The following is a 16,819-nucleotide window of genomic DNA, read 5'->3' as shown; positions in this document are numbered from 1 at the left end:
AGTAGAGAATGTTTTGTTGTGTAAATTTTTGCCACAATTTAAAAATAATTACACACCGACACACACAAACTTTCCTATTTAGAGAAGGGCTGTGAGGACATCACCTCTATTCTTAAAGCCAAGTCCATTGCCACGGAGTCCATGGGACTCACGGCGATCCTATAGGATGCGTTAGGACCGCCCCTGTGGGTCCCCGAAACCGTAAAGACAGGAGGAGAGCGCCCCGTCTTTCTCCCCCAGAGCCGCGGGCGGGGGCGGGGGCTTACACTGCCGACTTTGCCACCAAGCTCCTAATCTCGACAAGACCCACCTTCTGCCTCAGCAGCTAAGCGTTCCAGAGCTGTATAAAGTCCAACGCCTCACTTTAACCAAAAAGCACCGAACCAAACCCTCTTGGCGTCTTTATTACCCAGAAAAGTCCCGCAGGTGCACGGCGCTCGAGTGTTTGCGGGGTCGCCGCTGTGCGCGGCGCGTTCCGGCAGGCTGCGCCGGCTCCGAGAGCACCGTCCCCTCAGCTCGCCGGGCGGGCCGGGCCTCCCGCGTCCGGACCCAGGGCCACGCGCGGCTCGGGAAGGCGAGGTCAGCCAGGAGCACGCTCGGCGCCGCCGGCCGCCCGCGCCCCCGGGCCCCTTTCCCCGAGCGGCTGGCCTCGACCCCTCCGGGACGCCGGCCGAGGCCGCGGGGCACCGTCGCGAAAGCAGGAGCTCGGACAGCGCCGCGCTGACCCTGCGGGCCGCCGTCCCCGCCCCGCGGCGCCCACCGCCTTCCCGGCACGCCCTCTCCGGGCGGCGCGGACTACATTTCCCCGAGGCCCCGCGGCAGCAGAAGGCGGGCCCTGACGCCGGCTCCCCGGAGAGGTGACTGATTTCCCGGTGCAGGGCGAGGGAGGGGCTTTCTGGAGCCAATAGGCGCGGTGCTCGTTACGGCGGCGGAAGCAGCGAAGCTGGACTGGGGGTGGGGGACGGAGTGCTAGCTCTCTGGCGGCGGCGGCGGCGGTGGCAGCGGGGCCAGAGCTAGCCCACGTCGGCCCCAGGGGCGGAGAGCGCACGGGAGGGTGCTCGAGGCGGCGTGGCGGCCATTCGGCGCAGACACCCAGGTAATGGCGGGACGGGCGCCCGGGAGGCGAGGGGAGGAGACGAGGGGGCGGGGCGGGGCAGCCGGCCCGGGCTGCAGCCTCTTTTTCCAGGAAAGAGCAGCCGTGCCTCTCTGCTTGCAGCCGGGATTCGGGCTCTTTCACGAGCTGGGCACTGCAGCTGGGCCGGCGACAGAGCCCCCGCGTCCCGGGAGAAGGGAGAGATGGGCTCCCGAGAGGGCTGTGCTGACCAGTGGGGGCGTGGCAGGCTCGGGCCTGGGCGGAGAAGTGGAAGAGTTGCACCCGCCAGCAGGCGGCCCGGGAGTTTGGCTCCTGGAGCTGTTTAAAGTGACTCTCCACATCCGGGCCCTGCGCCCGCCGCTTTCAGGCCCCGGAGAGGCGGGGCCTGCCCGCTCCCCGCCCAGTCACTAGGAGCTCTCGTCTCCCTCGCTATTGGCTGTGGTTCCGGAGGGTTGGGGAGGGGGGCGGGTCCCCAGCGAGGCTCGATCCTGATTGGCTGGCCGCCGGTGGGAGGTGGGACGGGATCCGAGCGCGCCAGCCACTGGATTGGGGCCGGCCTTGGAATCAAGTGTTTGGCGTGGGGCCTGTGGGTGAGCGGGTAAGATAGAGACAGGCTCAGGTGAAGGAAACTAGGATCTGAGCGGCTGGACATCAGCGGGCCCACGACGTGCTCCGTGGGCCCTTCATTACTACCCACACCTAGAGAGATGAAAGTGGGAGGAATGGGTGGCAGCTGCAGGTAAAGGGGTAGGCAAGCCGTCCTAGGGCTTGTTAGCTTGCCTCCTGGCAAGACAGCCTCGAAGTCCCCGGAAACCTGTCTGATCTCAGCGAAGGGCTTTCAGGTGACACGGGGTTAGGGGCCCATTGGGGAAAATCATCAGTTTGCAAAGCTGGAAGACTTTTAAAATGAGACTGATCATCTCTGGACCCTCTGGCGTAGTCGGGAAATGTGAAAGGGGAAAAAAGAAATCTGTCAACGAGGCATTTGCAAATAGAGCACCAGAGAATCCCTTCTGAATTAGATCTTGATATGTTTCCGGAAAATCTCTTAGGAAAACCCATCACTCTCTGAAATTTCCTGTGACATATTGACTGTACTTCTCACCGTAGTGTGAAGTTTAAATATTTCACAGAGCCATCTCATCTCCATAAAACATTACCCACATAAATACATTCATATTGGGTTAGTCCTGCCAAGTGAGTGGGTACAGGATTCCATATTGATTTTTCAACATAGCAATTCACAAGGATCTATGGAGGGTCATGGTGGGTCACAGCACTATAGGAACAGTTTCATTACTTGAACCTGTTACATTAAAAACTTCAACTTAATTTTTCTGTACTGTATATTGATGATAAGTGATTTTTTAGAGAATGATGTTTTATCTCTAGAGGATCATAATCTAAGGAAAGATATTGTGGATACTAGAGATGCTTTAGATCAGCGATTCTAAACCTGTGTGGGTCACGACCCCTTTGGGGGTCAAACGACCCTTTCACAGGAATCTCCTAAGATCATTGGAAAACACAAATATTTCACAATATATAATTACATATTGTTTTGTGATTAATTACTATACTTTATGTTTAGTTGTGTTCAATTTGTAACAATGAAAATACATCCTCCATATCAGATGTTTACATTACGATTCATAACAGTTGCAAAATTACAGTTATGAAGTAGCAACGAAATTAATTTTATGGTTAAGGGTCACCACACCATGAGGAACCTGTATTAAAGGTTTGTGGCATTGGGAAGGGTGGGAACCACTGCTTTAGATGTTCTGGTGTTATAATATACAATTTGCTGAGCTGCTAACCACAAGGTCTTATGGTTCAAACCCACCAGCCACTCTGTGGGAGGAAGATACAGTTCCAAAAACCCAAAAGGGAAGTTCTACCATGTTCTATACGATCATGATGAATGACAGTCAACTTGTTAGCAGTGAGCTTTGCTTTTGAGAGAGACTTTAGTTTTTCTTTTTTTTTTAATAATCATTTTATTAGGGGCTCATACAACTCTTATCACAATCCATACATACATCAATTGTGTAAAGCACATTTGTACATTCATTGCCCTCACCATTCTCAAAACATTTGCTCTCCCCTTGAGAACTCGGTGTCAGCTCCTCATTTTTCCTCCTCCCTCCCCGCTCCCCCCTTGCTCATAAACCCTTGATAATTAATAAATTATTGTTTTGTCATATCTTATACTGTCCGACATCTCCCTTCACCCACTTTTCTGTTTCCGTCCCCCAGGGAGGCGGTTATATGTAGATCCTTGTAATCGGTTCCCCCTTTCCAGCCCACCCTCCCTTCACGAGGCTTTAGTTTTTTATTATTGATTTTAACCTCAGAAGCCAACAATAACCATGTGACTATATTGCAGGTGGAAATGAGTTCTCAACAGTTTCCTCGTTTAGGAACCCCTTCCACTGGGTTGGGCCAAGCTCCTTCACAGATTTCAAACAGTGGTTCTTCAGGATTGATGAACCAATCTGCTACAGGTAAGCTACATCACATTCTAAATTGTTCACTACATTGAGTGTTGCTAGTTTTCCAGTTTAAAAATTAACCAAATTTGGGACAACTTAACAAAAAGGCAGCCAAATACAAAAATAGGCAAAGGACTTAGTTCCACAAAGAAGACATTCACATGGCCAACAAGCACACAAACTGATGTTCAACATGATGAGCTATCAGGGAGCTGCAAATCAGAACCACAGTATGATAGCACTTCACCAGGATTAGAATGGTAGGGATTAGAAAAACTGAAAACAACGCTGCTGGCAAAACTGAAGATACTGGAACCCTCGTTTATTTCTGGTAGAATGTAAAGTGGTGCAGCCACTGTTGAAAATTACCATATGAGCCAGCAACAATCCTAAGTATAAGTTGCCCTTAATTTACAGCACATTGGAAATAGGACAAATAACATTGAAATGGCCTGGGTGTTTTGTTTGTTTCTCTATTTTGGCATATCTTATGATAGTAATATATATTACAATGATACAGTGCAAAATCTGATGTTTTTCTCATGTTTACTTGTAGATGTTTTATATATATATATACACATACACACACACACAAAAGGCTGCAGTAATGATAGCTTTCAAAAAGGTATTTCACTTATATCAGAACTGACTTGTTTGGAGGACATTGAGGTAATAGGAGTAGAACGTTCCAGATGAGAGTAAGAATGATGGTACCACATGAGTAATATAATCAGTGACATTGATTTGCAAGTGTGGAAATTGTATTGACAAGGTGTATATTTTCACTACAATTTTTAAAAGATACTATAAATTTGTTCTGGGGTTTTAGTAATTCTATATTATTTTAATTTAAGGAAAAATGGATTACAATTCTAAAAAACAACCTCTCAGTTATCCCAAACTCTGTAAAGCCTATTAAAAATTTGCGGTACATACAATGGTTCATAATAACAAACATTACTTTGTAATGTATATCAAAGCATGCCCTTGTGAAATGGGCTGCACGTTGAACTGCTAACCACAAGGTCCGTGGTTCAAACCTACCAGTTGCTCGATGGGAGAAAGATTAAGCTTTCTATCCCCATAAAGTCTTATAGAAACCCAAAGGACCACTTCTAATCTGTCCTATAGAGGATTATGGTGAGTTAGAATCTATTTTATCGCAGTGAGTGGGTATTGTATTAAAGAATATTATGTTTTAGTTTATTTAGACATGCTTTTTTTGTGCATTAAAAGCACACTATAACTACTACATTTGACCGTCAATTATACCTAACTGTCCTGAGTTGGCATAAAATTTTGACTTAGAGACAGACTGAGGAATGGAACTTGTTCCAATCTGGGGACCAACCCGTACATGTTCACATAACACCCTATTTCCCAGGATATATCATGAACGGAGCCCTCGTGATGTAGTGGGCTGCACATTGAGCTGCTGGCCACAGGGTCAGTGGTTCAAACTCACCAGTTGCTCTTCAGGAGAAAAAGTAAGATTTCTCTCCCAGTAAAGGTTCAAAATCTTGGAAACCCAAAGGAGCACTTCTACACTCTCCTATAGGACCGCTGCGAGTCAGAATTGACTTGGAGGCAGTGAGAGTTTGCATCAGGGACATTAAGTGATGCATATACACATGTGAAGAGGCTTCAGAAAATTTTGTGGGAAAATAATAGTTAAAAGATAGAATTATTCTATGAATTTTTAGAATTAAAAATGGAATTTACCCCCTGAACTTTTGATTCTTCCCCATACCCTTTGAATACCTTGCGAACAGTTTTGTTTTCTAGGGAATATTGGCAATGTGTAGGTCCCTTTGAGTGTCGCACTAAGCGATGCTACTCAATGTAGCTAAGTACATGGAACAACCCCAACACCAGTAGGTTTCCAGTTCAAAAGTGTCAAGAATACTAAGGCTTTTGCCCCTTTTAATTGTACCTTACATAATGTCATCATAGCAATTCAAAAGATAGCCTCACGAAGTGTAATAAAGTATACTTTTTATCTTCATCCATGTACTAGCATTTGCTCATTGCTCAAACCAGGAACTCGAGCATCTTCTTTTCTTTTTTTTTTTAAAACCACTATATTGGGGGCTTGTACAACTCTTATCACAATCCATATATACATCAATGTGTCCAGCACATTTGTACATTCATTGCCCTCATCATTCTCAGTATATTTGCTCTCCACTTGAGACCTTGGTGTCGGCTCCTCATTTTCCCCCCTCCCTTCTGACTGCCCTCTCCTTCATGAACCCTTGATAGTTTATTATTATTATTTTGTCATCTCTTACACTGTTCGACATCTCCCTTCACCCACTTTCCTGTTGTCTGCCCCCCAGGGAGGAGTTTATATGTAGATCCTTATAATCGGTTCCCCCTTTCTAACCCACTCACCCTCTACCCTTCCGGTAACACCACTCAGCACTGGTCCTGAAGGGATCATCTGTCCTGGATTCCCTGTGTTTCCGATTCCTATCTGTACCAGTGTACATCCTCTGGTCTAGCCAGATTTGTAAGGTAGAATTGGGGTCATGAGAGTGGGGGGAAGAAGCATTTAAGAATTGGAGGAAAATTGTATGTGTCATTGTTGCTACATTGCACACTGACTGGCTCATCTCCTCCCCACAACCCTTTCGTAAGGGGATGTCCAGTTGCCTACAGATGGGCTTTGGGTCTCCACTCTGCACTCGAGCATCATCTTTACTTGTTCTCTCTTTCTCTTAACTCTGAGCTATGGGCTCTGCCTCATTTCCTGCTTCTTTGCTGCTCTCCCACCCATTTCCTTTCTTTTTAAAAAATTTTTGTCACAAATTTTATTTTGCTTCCATTACACTTGAAGCTACTCTATACCTCTCATTAATTATATATATGCATATTTGCTGAATGATGAAAAGTTCCCAATTTTTCTTGATCTTAAGATTTGCTATATTTTTTACTTTGCCTCAGTCCCTCTCCTTCCTCCACACTCACTTATCTGGCTAATTACTGATTTTGAGGTTTTAACTCCCTCGTCACGTTCTCTGAGGAACCCTTCCTGATGCCTTCCTGTAGACTGAAGGCTGCTAGAGGGTTGGGACCATGTTTTCTCATGGTCCTTTCAATGTGCTGCACTTAATACAATGTAGGGAATTAAGTAGAAGTCAGTAAGTTTTTGTAGAGTGATATAAAGGTCATTTATAAATATATATAAACTCATAAATGTTTTTTACAGTATTATTCTTTGGGATATATTCACAGCAGAATAATTTAAAGGCACATAGCCAAAGATATTTGTGGACACCTATTCTTTGTGAGGTATTATAATATATTCCTTGATAAACTTAGAGTGAATTAGAAATAATTGCTCCCAAACTTTCTTTACTAAATGAAAAGAAAATCATTAAATTAGATCAAAATTATCTGTGATTTTATTTCTGAAAAGTATACATGTATATAGAAACTTAGTTCTTTACTTGCCCTTTAAGAAAGAAAAGTTTTCTTAAGTAATTAGAAATCTCTCTGTGCTTTCTTTTAAAAATATTTTTTTGTGAATTAGTTTAGGGTTTATATATCAGGTCATCAGTTAAGTTATTCAACAATTTAAACAACTTTCAAACCTCCCACTAGAGTCCTTGGCCCCTGCCTCACCCGCTTCTAAAATCTCTTCGCCCTCTTGTAGAATATTGTCTTTCCCTTTAGCTTAGCTAATGCTGTCTACCCTCTAGCCTACTGCTTCCCCATTCCTCCCCACCCCCCTTGTTACCATCAATGACTATTTGGGTATGAAAAACCTGTCTCTTTTTTTTCTTTTATAAAAGTGGTCTCAGATAACATTTTTCCTTTTGTGGTGGACTAACTTCACTCAGCATGATGTCATGAAGTGTTTTCACAGTTTCATCACTCTTCTTTAAGCATGTGTGCTGTTTATTCTGTTCATCAGCTCTTCCACTGGTGAGCATTCAGATTGCTTCCATCCTTTTGCTGTTGTGAATGGGCTCTGATAAAGGGATTTCTGGATCATAAGGAGATTCCCCTCTGAGCTGTTTGAGGAAGTACCATGCTGTGCTCCACAGTGGCTGTGCAGTTTCACAGTCCCACCAGCACTATACAGCTCTCTACGAAGGTTCCAGTCTCTGTCCCCTCTCCAGCATTGTTATCCTGTTTGTTTTCACCTTGACCCTAGCTACAGTCTCAGAATCCTTGGAACAGCTCTGCTCGGTCCCGTGGAATTGTTATGACTGTGAATTTTGTTTCATCTATGTCTGTGAAGGCAGTGGCACATTGTTACGTTGATTTTCATCTCTCAACTGTTTAGTGATTATGAACGTTTCTTCGTATTTTTCCTTGCCACCTGGATATCTTCTTTGGTAAACTGTTCACCTCCTCTGCCTATTATGAAATTGGATTATTTGACTTTTTATTGTTGAGGTATTGGAGTTTTCTATAGATTTTAGAAATTTATTCTCTTGTTCATTGTAGTATTGCCAATAAATTTTCCCCAGTCTGTGGTTCTTTTTTTACTCTTTTGGTGCACATAAGTGTCTTGTTTTTAGGAGGTCCTAGTCTTCTGTTTTGTCTTTGACTGTGTGTTTGTATTTGTGTGTGTCTGTGTGTTTCACTGTGTGTGTGTTTCGCTATGTTTGATAGTGTGCTTATACCAAGTATTAGGGCCCTTACGTTTCTCCTTGTGAGGTAGTTAGTTTATTGTGCCAGCCTGCCTGATAAACACGTGGGGTTAATTGAAGGGCAGAAGGATAAATGGCTCAGTGAGCCTCGCCTTTCGAGTTCTCGGGTCTCTTGCTTTCTGTTGGTTGGAGCATAGTGCAGCTGCCTTAGCCAGTTCCCTGCTTTAGCTGGCAAGGCTCACTTCCTGCAAGACATCTCTGAGGAGAAGCCACATGGACCTACCCCGATGCAGCTGTGGGTACTGGAGCACCCATGTGGAGACCCCTACCAGTGATGAGATGCTTGCACGTTTACTAATTCGGCTTTCCTCCTGCAATCAGCATCATAGTGTATGTTTTGTGAGATGGAGGAGGACTTTATGGATTGGTGTTGGACTGTGGGCTTGGGCAGAACTGAGTTGGGATGTTTTCTAGATGCACACTTAACCTTTATATAAAAATCTCTCTTATACATGAGTTTCTGTGGATTTGTTTCTCTAAAGTGCCCAGATTAGCACATCTTGTTTTCCCATTGATGATTTCTTCTTTGTTTATATTTAGTGTTTGCATTTAGTTGTTTCATCAATCTTCAGTTTGCTTTTGCATCTAGAGTGAGGTACAGGTTCGTTTTATCAATTCCAGGCTGTTTTTATTACCATTGCTATGTAGTAGGTATTAAGGTTGTTATTTTGGGTCTCTTCCCATATAAAATTGGTTGTTCGTCTTTCCATTTCTTTAAAGAGTGATGCTGGACTCTGGATCAGAAGTGCATTATACATGTAGATTGCTTTGAGTAGTATTGACATCTTCACAATGTTAGGCCTTCCTATCCATGGAGGTAATGTCCCTTCTTTCCTTTGTGCAGCTCTTGGGATTTTTTCCTTGTCCTTGATATTGGAAAGTTGACTATGATTTGTCGTGGCGATTTTCCTGTCTGGGATTCTTTGAGCATCGTGAACAACTATTTTCTCCTCTTTTATGGTGTTGGAGAAGTTTTCTTCTAGCAGTTATTTGGCTATTTGTCTGTGGGGTTTTTTTTGGGGGGGTTCCTGTTCTAGAACCCCACTAAGACAATGTTTTTTTCACTATGTGTCACTTGGAGTCAGAACCAACTCTTATCTCTCCTAACAGAAACACTGTACTTCTACCACAACATACTCATACGTGCATGTGTTTCATATGAGAATAGGTAGGTATCAAAATATTACAAAATCATAGAAACCCTTATTAAAAAGTTATAAAACTGGGAAGCTATTGTGTCTCGACATATTCTCCAACTGGATCTATACATTGCTGAAGGTGGTCTCTCCCTGTCTCTAATCCTTTCCCAGTGAATTTTACCCTCTTAATTTACACCAGGTCATAAAAAACAGTTTGGGCATTCTCAGGAGACTCGAATAAGTTCAGCTGTTGTTGTTGTTCGGTGCCATCAAATCAGTTCCAGCTCATAGCGACCCTGCACAACAGAACAAAAACACCGACTGACCCTGCACCATCCTCACAATCGTTCCCAGGTTTGATCCCATTGTTGCCGCTATTTTGTCACTTCATCTCCTAAAAAGGCCTTGCTCTTTTCAGTGCCCCTCTACTTTGCCAAACATATGTCCTGGCAACATGTCAAAAGTACATGAGATGAAGTCTTCCCATCTTGCCTCTGAGGTACACTCTAGCCATACTTCTTCTAGGACATCGGTTTCTCCTTTTGGCAGTCCATGGCACCTTCAAGATTCTTCAACACCCGATTCAAATACGTCAAGTCTTCTTCGATCTTGATTCCGTGTCCAACTTTCACATGCATGTGAGGCAAGTGAAAATACCATGCCTTGGGTCAAGCGCACCTTAGTCCTCAAAGTAAGATTCTTGCTTTTCAATGCTGTAAAGAGATCTTGTGCTGCAGATTTACCTACAGCAACGTGTCTTTTTAGCTCTTGACTGCATTCTATGAGCATTGACTGTGAATCCGAGCAAGACAAGTCCATCAATCTTTTTCCATTTATCATGAAATTACTTGTTGGTTCAGTTGTGAAGATTTTGGTTTTCTTTACATTGAGTTGTAACCCATACTAAAGGCTGTGATTTTTTAAATTCATCAGCAAGTGATTCAAGACCTGCTCATTTTTAAAAAACAGTGTTGTGTCATCTGCATACCACAGGTTGTTAATAAGCCTTCTTGATGCCGCTTCATGTGATCAAGCTTTTCTGATGATGTGCTCAGCATACAGGTTCAATAAGAATAGTCAGAGTACAACCCTGTTGTACGCCTTTGCTGGTTTTAAGCCATGCAGTCTTGCCTTGTTCCGTTCACACAACCAGCTCCTAATCCAAATTCTGTATAAGCATAAGGAGTGTTCTAGAATTTCCGTTCTCAAGGTTATCCATAGTTGGTTATTAACCACACAATTGAATACCTATTAGTCAATAAAAAACAAGTAAACATCTGTCTAGTATTATTCTCTGAGTTCAGCCAAGATCCATCTGATATCCAAGATCCATCTGCTATCCCTTGTTCATTGTCCTCTTCTGAATTCAGCTGACCTTCTGGCAGTTCCCAGTCAACATTCTTCTGTAACCATTGTGTGATAGCAGTGATACAGCTCTATAATCTCAGTGTTCTGTTGAGTCATCTTTCTTTGGAATGGGTACAAATACGGATCTCTTGCAGTCAGTCGGCCAAACTTCCTGGCAGAGATGAATGCGTGCTTCCAGTACTTCATCAGTGTGTGGAAACATTTCACTTAGTATTCCATTAATTCATGGAGCTTTGTTTTTGGGTAATACTTTCACTGCAGCTTGAGTTTCTTCCTTCAGTACCATTCGTTCTTGCTCATGTGCTGCCTTCTAAAATGGTGAGGTACTGACTGGCTGTTTTGGGTATAGATAACTCTTATTCCTTCCATCTTCTTTTCATGCTTCCTGTATCATTCAATATTTCACCCATAGAATCTTCCAATATGGAAACTTGAGGCTTGGTTAAAAATGTTTTCTTTTAGTTCTGGGATTTAAGACATGCCGAGTTTGTTCTTCCTTTGCTTTCCTAATGCTAGGTCTTTGCACATCTCATCACATTTTCTTTGTTTGAAATCTCTGCTAAAACCTGCTTGACCCTGCTGGGCTTCTTCTTTTTAATTTGAGACTGCACTGTACACGATCTCTCCCATCACTGTTACCCAGTTAATGTACTTTCCTCTTCATCTTGATTGTGAATTGAGTGACGGTTTATAAGACATATAATTTTTACATTCCGCAATTCATGTACATTTTCTTTCATCTCATTCATTGCGACCTCCTCAATATAATACCGTGCATCCCACTTTCCCCTGTATTTCCTGTTTCAGTTCCTCCATCTTTTCAACCCTTCTGAACTTTGGATAAGTGCTGCCTTTCGGTTGTCAATCAGTTGACTGTTCTGTGGTGAATACACTTCACTAGTGTTCCTATTCCCCTTATACACCTTTTGGTCGGCTGAAAATTCAGCCACAGACCTGAAGGGTAATTGACTGAAGGCCATAGTCGTAGTGTTCCACCAATCTTTATGGAACCAGTAAGCCTGGCCTCCCGTATGATTTTGAGATGTGTTCCTTACTTTTCTCCTACTCTATCAAGGATAGGAGTTGGCACCTATGGCCCATGAGCCACATGCAGCTCTTTTGGTATGTACTTGGCTTTGAAGCAAAATAAAAAAATTTGAAGTAAAATTTGAAAATTATCAGTTTCATTTAAAGGATATTATTCAGATAATGGTGATTTCATTTGTATATAAAATATATTTATGGCTTTTGAATAATTTTTAAGTTGTGCGGGACAAGATTGACTGAAAAGTTTGCCGATCCCGGATCTACTGCCTTCAATTGTGTGCCTTTTAAGAGCAGTTGGGAGTGGTAGCTGGGTACCAGCTAGTTATTCAAGTCTCACAGTTGATCCACTTTTTCCTTTAGGCATACTTCGGCAGATTATCCATGTACTCATAGAAATTCATGTGTAGATGTATATTACTTGAAGAACAGTGATGTTTCACTGCAATTCTCACATTCTATAAATGGCAGAATAGATATCAATTCATATCCAGTATATAGCTACCTATACAATCCATTGACATTGATCACATTCTTCAAGTTGTGTTACCACCTGCTGATATTGTACATACTGTGCCTTAGCTTCCAGCTTCATCGCTATATATGAGCCACCCTGTGTAATAGACTAAGTAGTAGCTTCACTCTCACTTACTACCATTGAGTTGATGCCTACTCGAGTTACCCTATAGAAGAGGTTACAACTGCCCTGTGAATTTGATTCCTTATGGCTTTAATGACATTTTCATGATAATCAGTGATACTGAAAGGAGCCCTGGTGGCAAAGTAATTAATGAACTAAGCATAAGGTCTGCAGTTTGAAATCACCAGCTGCTCCAAAGGAGAAAGACGGCTTTTCACGCTCAGAAGGAGTTACAGTCTCGAATGGTTGTGTATTAAATATTTATGAGGGTGGGGAGCAGTTAGAACTCTCATACAGTGATGCTGAGAATGTAGAATGACACAAATACCTGAGGAAGGACTGACAACTTCTTACAAAGTTAAGTATTTATCTACCATTTGGCTGAGTAATGTTTTCCTAGTTAGTGAAAAAATTACCGATCTCTCAACTGACCATTTATGTATATAAAACTATACATTAACAAGGTGATTTGCAAATCAAAATATTAAAAATGGTGAATGACCTGGGGGACATCAGTATATAGGACTTTTTCTATAGAGAGATTATTGGACAGGGGATACAATGTACAGTATATGATATTTAGTCCAGAGTTGTTAATACCCCAAATTTGGAAATGTCCAAAACCCCATCTATGATATAGTGGTTTAAAAAATCTGTAGTACATTTATATAATGGAACTTTACTTAGACTTTAAAAATGATACTGTACATAATAATATATCTGCGGTCCACCTAGATAAGATAGGCTGGACAAACAATATGAGAAGAAAATAACGGGACCAACGGTCCCTGAGGACATGAGAGTGTGGGAGGTAGGGGAAGGGAAGAGGTATTGGCCAACCCAGGGATAAGGGAACAATGAGTGGTTCAAAACTAGTGCAAGGGAGGGGATGGGAAGACTAGTAGGGAGTGACCAAGGGCAAGGTAACAGAGGAATTACTGAAACCAGAATGAAGGCTGAACATGGTAGTGGGACAGGAGGAAAGCATAAGGAAATAGAGGAAAGGAGTAGGAAGCAAAGAGCATACAGAGAAGCCTAAATACAGACATGTACATATGTAAATATATTTGATTATGGAGGAATAAACCTATGTGCATATATTTATAGGTTCACTAGTAGGGTAGCAGGTGGACATTGGGCCTCCTCGCGTGCATTCCCTCAATACAAGAGCACCTTGCTCGGCTAAACGGTCATTCCATGATACCCACCTTCCCAACATGATTGCTGAAGACAGACGTGTGCATAAGCAAATGTGTAGAAAGCTGATGGTGCCTGGCTATTAAAAGATAAAGCGTTTGGGGTCTTAAAGGCTTGAAGGCAATCTAGCGGCCAACTAGCTCGGAAGCAACAAAGCCCACAGAGAAGAAGCACACAAGCCTGTGTGAACACGAGGTGTTGAAGGGATCAGGTAGCAGACACCAAAGAACAAAAACATCATTGTGTGATCACCTTCCCCACATAAACGCTGAAGACAAATGTGTGCCTAAGTAAGTGTGGTGAAGAAGGCTGATGGTGCCTGGCTATCGAGAGATATAGCATCTGGGGACTTAAAGGCTTGAAACTAAACAAGCGGCCATCTAGCCCAGAAGCAACAAAGCCCACATGGAAGCAGCACACCAACATGTGTGATCATGAAGGGCTGAGGGACCAGCTTTCAAGCACCAAAGGTGGGGGTGGGTGGGGTGGGTGGTGAATCATACCGTGAATGAGGAGAGTGCATGATGGGGACCCAATGCCCATCTGTAGACAACTGGACATCCCTTGCAGAGGGGTAGTGGGGAGGAGATGAGTCACTCAGGGTTCAGTGGAGCAGTAATGAGTTCTTAAACTTCCTCCCCCAGCTATCTTGATCCCAATTCTACCTTGCAAACCTGGTTAGACCAGAGAATGCACAGTGGTGCAGTAGGGATCTGGAAACACAGGGAATCTAGGACGGATAAACCCCTCAGGACCAACGGTGAGAGTGGTGATACCGGGAGGAAAGGAGGGGTAGAAAGAGGGAACCGGTCACAAGGATCTACATATAACCTCCTCTCTGGGGGAGCGGGAGGGAAAAAAGGAAAATGAGCTGATTCCAGGAACCCAGGCGGAAGACGAATTTTGGAAATGATGAGGGCAACGAATGTATAGGTTTGCTTTGCACAATGATGTATGTATGGATTGTGATCAGAGTTGTATGAGCCCCAATAAAATGATATTTTTAATGGTGCTGTAATAGTTCTATGATTCAGTTCCACTCCTAGGTACATATCCAACAAAAATGGTACATTCTGATTTAGATATCTATAACAGAAGCACCATGCACTGATGAATTTCACATACAGTAGTTTATTTTCCCAGCTTTGGGGGCTTGAACTCCAAATTCCAGGTGCTGGTCCTAGGGGAAAGCTTTCTCTTCTCCATTGCTCATGAGCATTCTTCATTTGCCTTGGCTTCTCTCCCATCTCTGCTTCTACCTTGCTTGTTTAATCCCATTATATTTCAAAAAAGACTTGACTAACTTTCCATCAAGTCAGTGCAGACTCAGAGTGACTCTGTAGGACATGGTAGAAACTGCCCCTGTGGGTTTTCTTGGATTGTATGTATCTCTTTGTGGGAGTAAAAAGCCCTATCTTTATTTCACAGAGTGCCTTGTAGTTTTGAACTGCTGACCTTGCGGATCTCAGCCCAGAGCATAACCACTGTGCCACCATTAACTAAAAAACACAATTCCCTCTCAAATGAGATTGTTACCACAGGTATAGAGGTGTTAGGATACACTTTTCAATCCTATCACATTATGCTAACAAAGTAAGACACTGAAAACTCACCACATGCCCATTAACAGGAAACTAGATGGCTAGTTGGTGGTTTATTGCCCCCATGGTGTACTATAAAACTTTGAGAATGAAAGCTCTACTGCTGATAATTATGCTGAGTTGAGTGAAAGTAGTGAAACTTAACAGGGAACATTTGTTTTGAGTCTTTATATCAAGTTCAAAAATAGATAACGCTATAATGTTGGTATAGTGGCTATCCTTGGGAGGGTTAACTGGATTGGGGTTTATAGGGGAACTTCAATGTTTTGTTTCTTAAGATGGGGTTCCATTTACAAAGATATATTCAGTTTGCAAAAATTCAATGGCAAATTAACATTTTTGCACTGTGTATTTGTTATAATTCATTGAATGTAAAATAAAAGTCTACCCTAATTTACAAATAGGTGAAAAACATCTGAACAATTTATTAAAATACTGACTCCTCGGCGCCTAGCAGGGATAACTTTTTGAGTGGGAACCAACTCTTTGGCACCTAACAATAAGAATATTGGCATTTTAATAGTGATAGAAAGAGCCATGTTCTTTTTGTTAAGTTTAGATCAAAAATTTTGTTATGAAAATCCATATGTTCATATACTGAGGGAACTCATATTTGTATATATTTAATTTTATAGAGATATTTATTGAAATGTATTTTTAATGTTAGGTGTTTTTAATTTTTCATAAGTGTTTTCAATGCAATGCTCTAATATATTGTATTGCATTTTAAGCTTTTTTTAGTTTATTGTACATGGTCGCCAGGTCCTTTGTTCTAACTGTGGAAAAGACAATGCACCATACACAGATAATGTCCTGTCTTCCTCCATTGTCAATGAGATCTGATTTCAAATGGTGGCAATCTTCAACTCTCCTTGTTAAGAAAATTCCACAATGAAATGATCAGTTTTGTAAAACCCGAAATTTAACCACAAGTGCCAGGTTTATGTGTGTTGTTACTCCAACTTCAGTAGGCTATGACTTTTTAACACTTCCTGTCTTTCCTAGTCAATGATGAGTCTGGTCGAGATGCTGAAGTCCCTGCCAGGGAGCATCTGGGTTCCAGCAGCTCCCTTCAGTCCCGTGAAGAGAAGCAAGAGCCTGTTGTGGTAAGGCCCTATCCACAGGTCCAGATGCTGTCCACACACCACGCTGTTGCATCGGGCGCACCTGTCACAGTGACGACCCCGCCAGCACACCTGACGCCAGCAGTGCCGCTCTCATTTTCAGAGGGACTTATGAAGGTAATCGAAAAGCTGAACATTTCTCCCTGAACCACCACGGAAGGCTAGTTAATATTTCTGGCTAGTGTATATTCTTTGTCTTATAGACTAGGATTGTACGTTGCTTTTTCTTTTTAATCTGTCCGTTTATCAATCCCCTAGAACCCAGAGCTCTGCTGGTTTGAAGTGCGTAGTCTTGTACCACTAAGCAGTAGGCATCACAGGATCTTTTCTTGAGCTGTTCTGAACTGGATTTTAAATTGTGAGCATGCTGATTCGGGCTTTTTGCCTTAGAGTGATGCTTCTGCGCACCAAGCCTGTGTTGCCAGCTTGGGGAATGAGGGTATCTTATTACATT

The 16,819-nt window shown here is 42.9% G+C and overlaps 1 protein-coding gene across 4 annotated transcripts in view; it reads left to right on the top strand.

Moving 5' to 3' along the window:
- Positions 1 to 938: 938 nt before the first annotated feature.
- SAP130 (Sin3A associated protein 130) overlaps positions 939 to 16,819 on the top strand; it is an 82,732-nt gene continuing 66,851 nt past the window's right edge. For all 4 annotated transcript variants that reach the window (XM_075529974.1, XM_075529972.1, XM_075529973.1 and 1 more), the window contains exons 1-3: positions 939 to 1,096; positions 3,483 to 3,600; positions 16,247 to 16,482. In XM_075529974.1, the coding sequence (XP_075386089.1) occupies positions 3,489 to 3,600; positions 16,247 to 16,482 (348 nt within the window). In that variant the 5' untranslated portion in view covers positions 939 to 1,096; positions 3,483 to 3,488. The remainder of the gene's footprint in view (positions 1,097 to 3,482; positions 3,601 to 16,246; positions 16,483 to 16,819) is intronic.

This window comes from Tenrec ecaudatus, chromosome 13 (assembly GCF_050624435.1).
Source record: "Tenrec ecaudatus isolate mTenEca1 chromosome 13, mTenEca1.hap1, whole genome shotgun sequence".
Classification (NCBI taxonomy): Eukaryota; Metazoa; Chordata; class Mammalia; order Afrosoricida; family Tenrecidae; genus Tenrec; species Tenrec ecaudatus.
The sequence above is the reverse complement of the archived record's forward strand: the minus strand, read 5'-3'. Positions and strand labels throughout refer to the sequence as shown.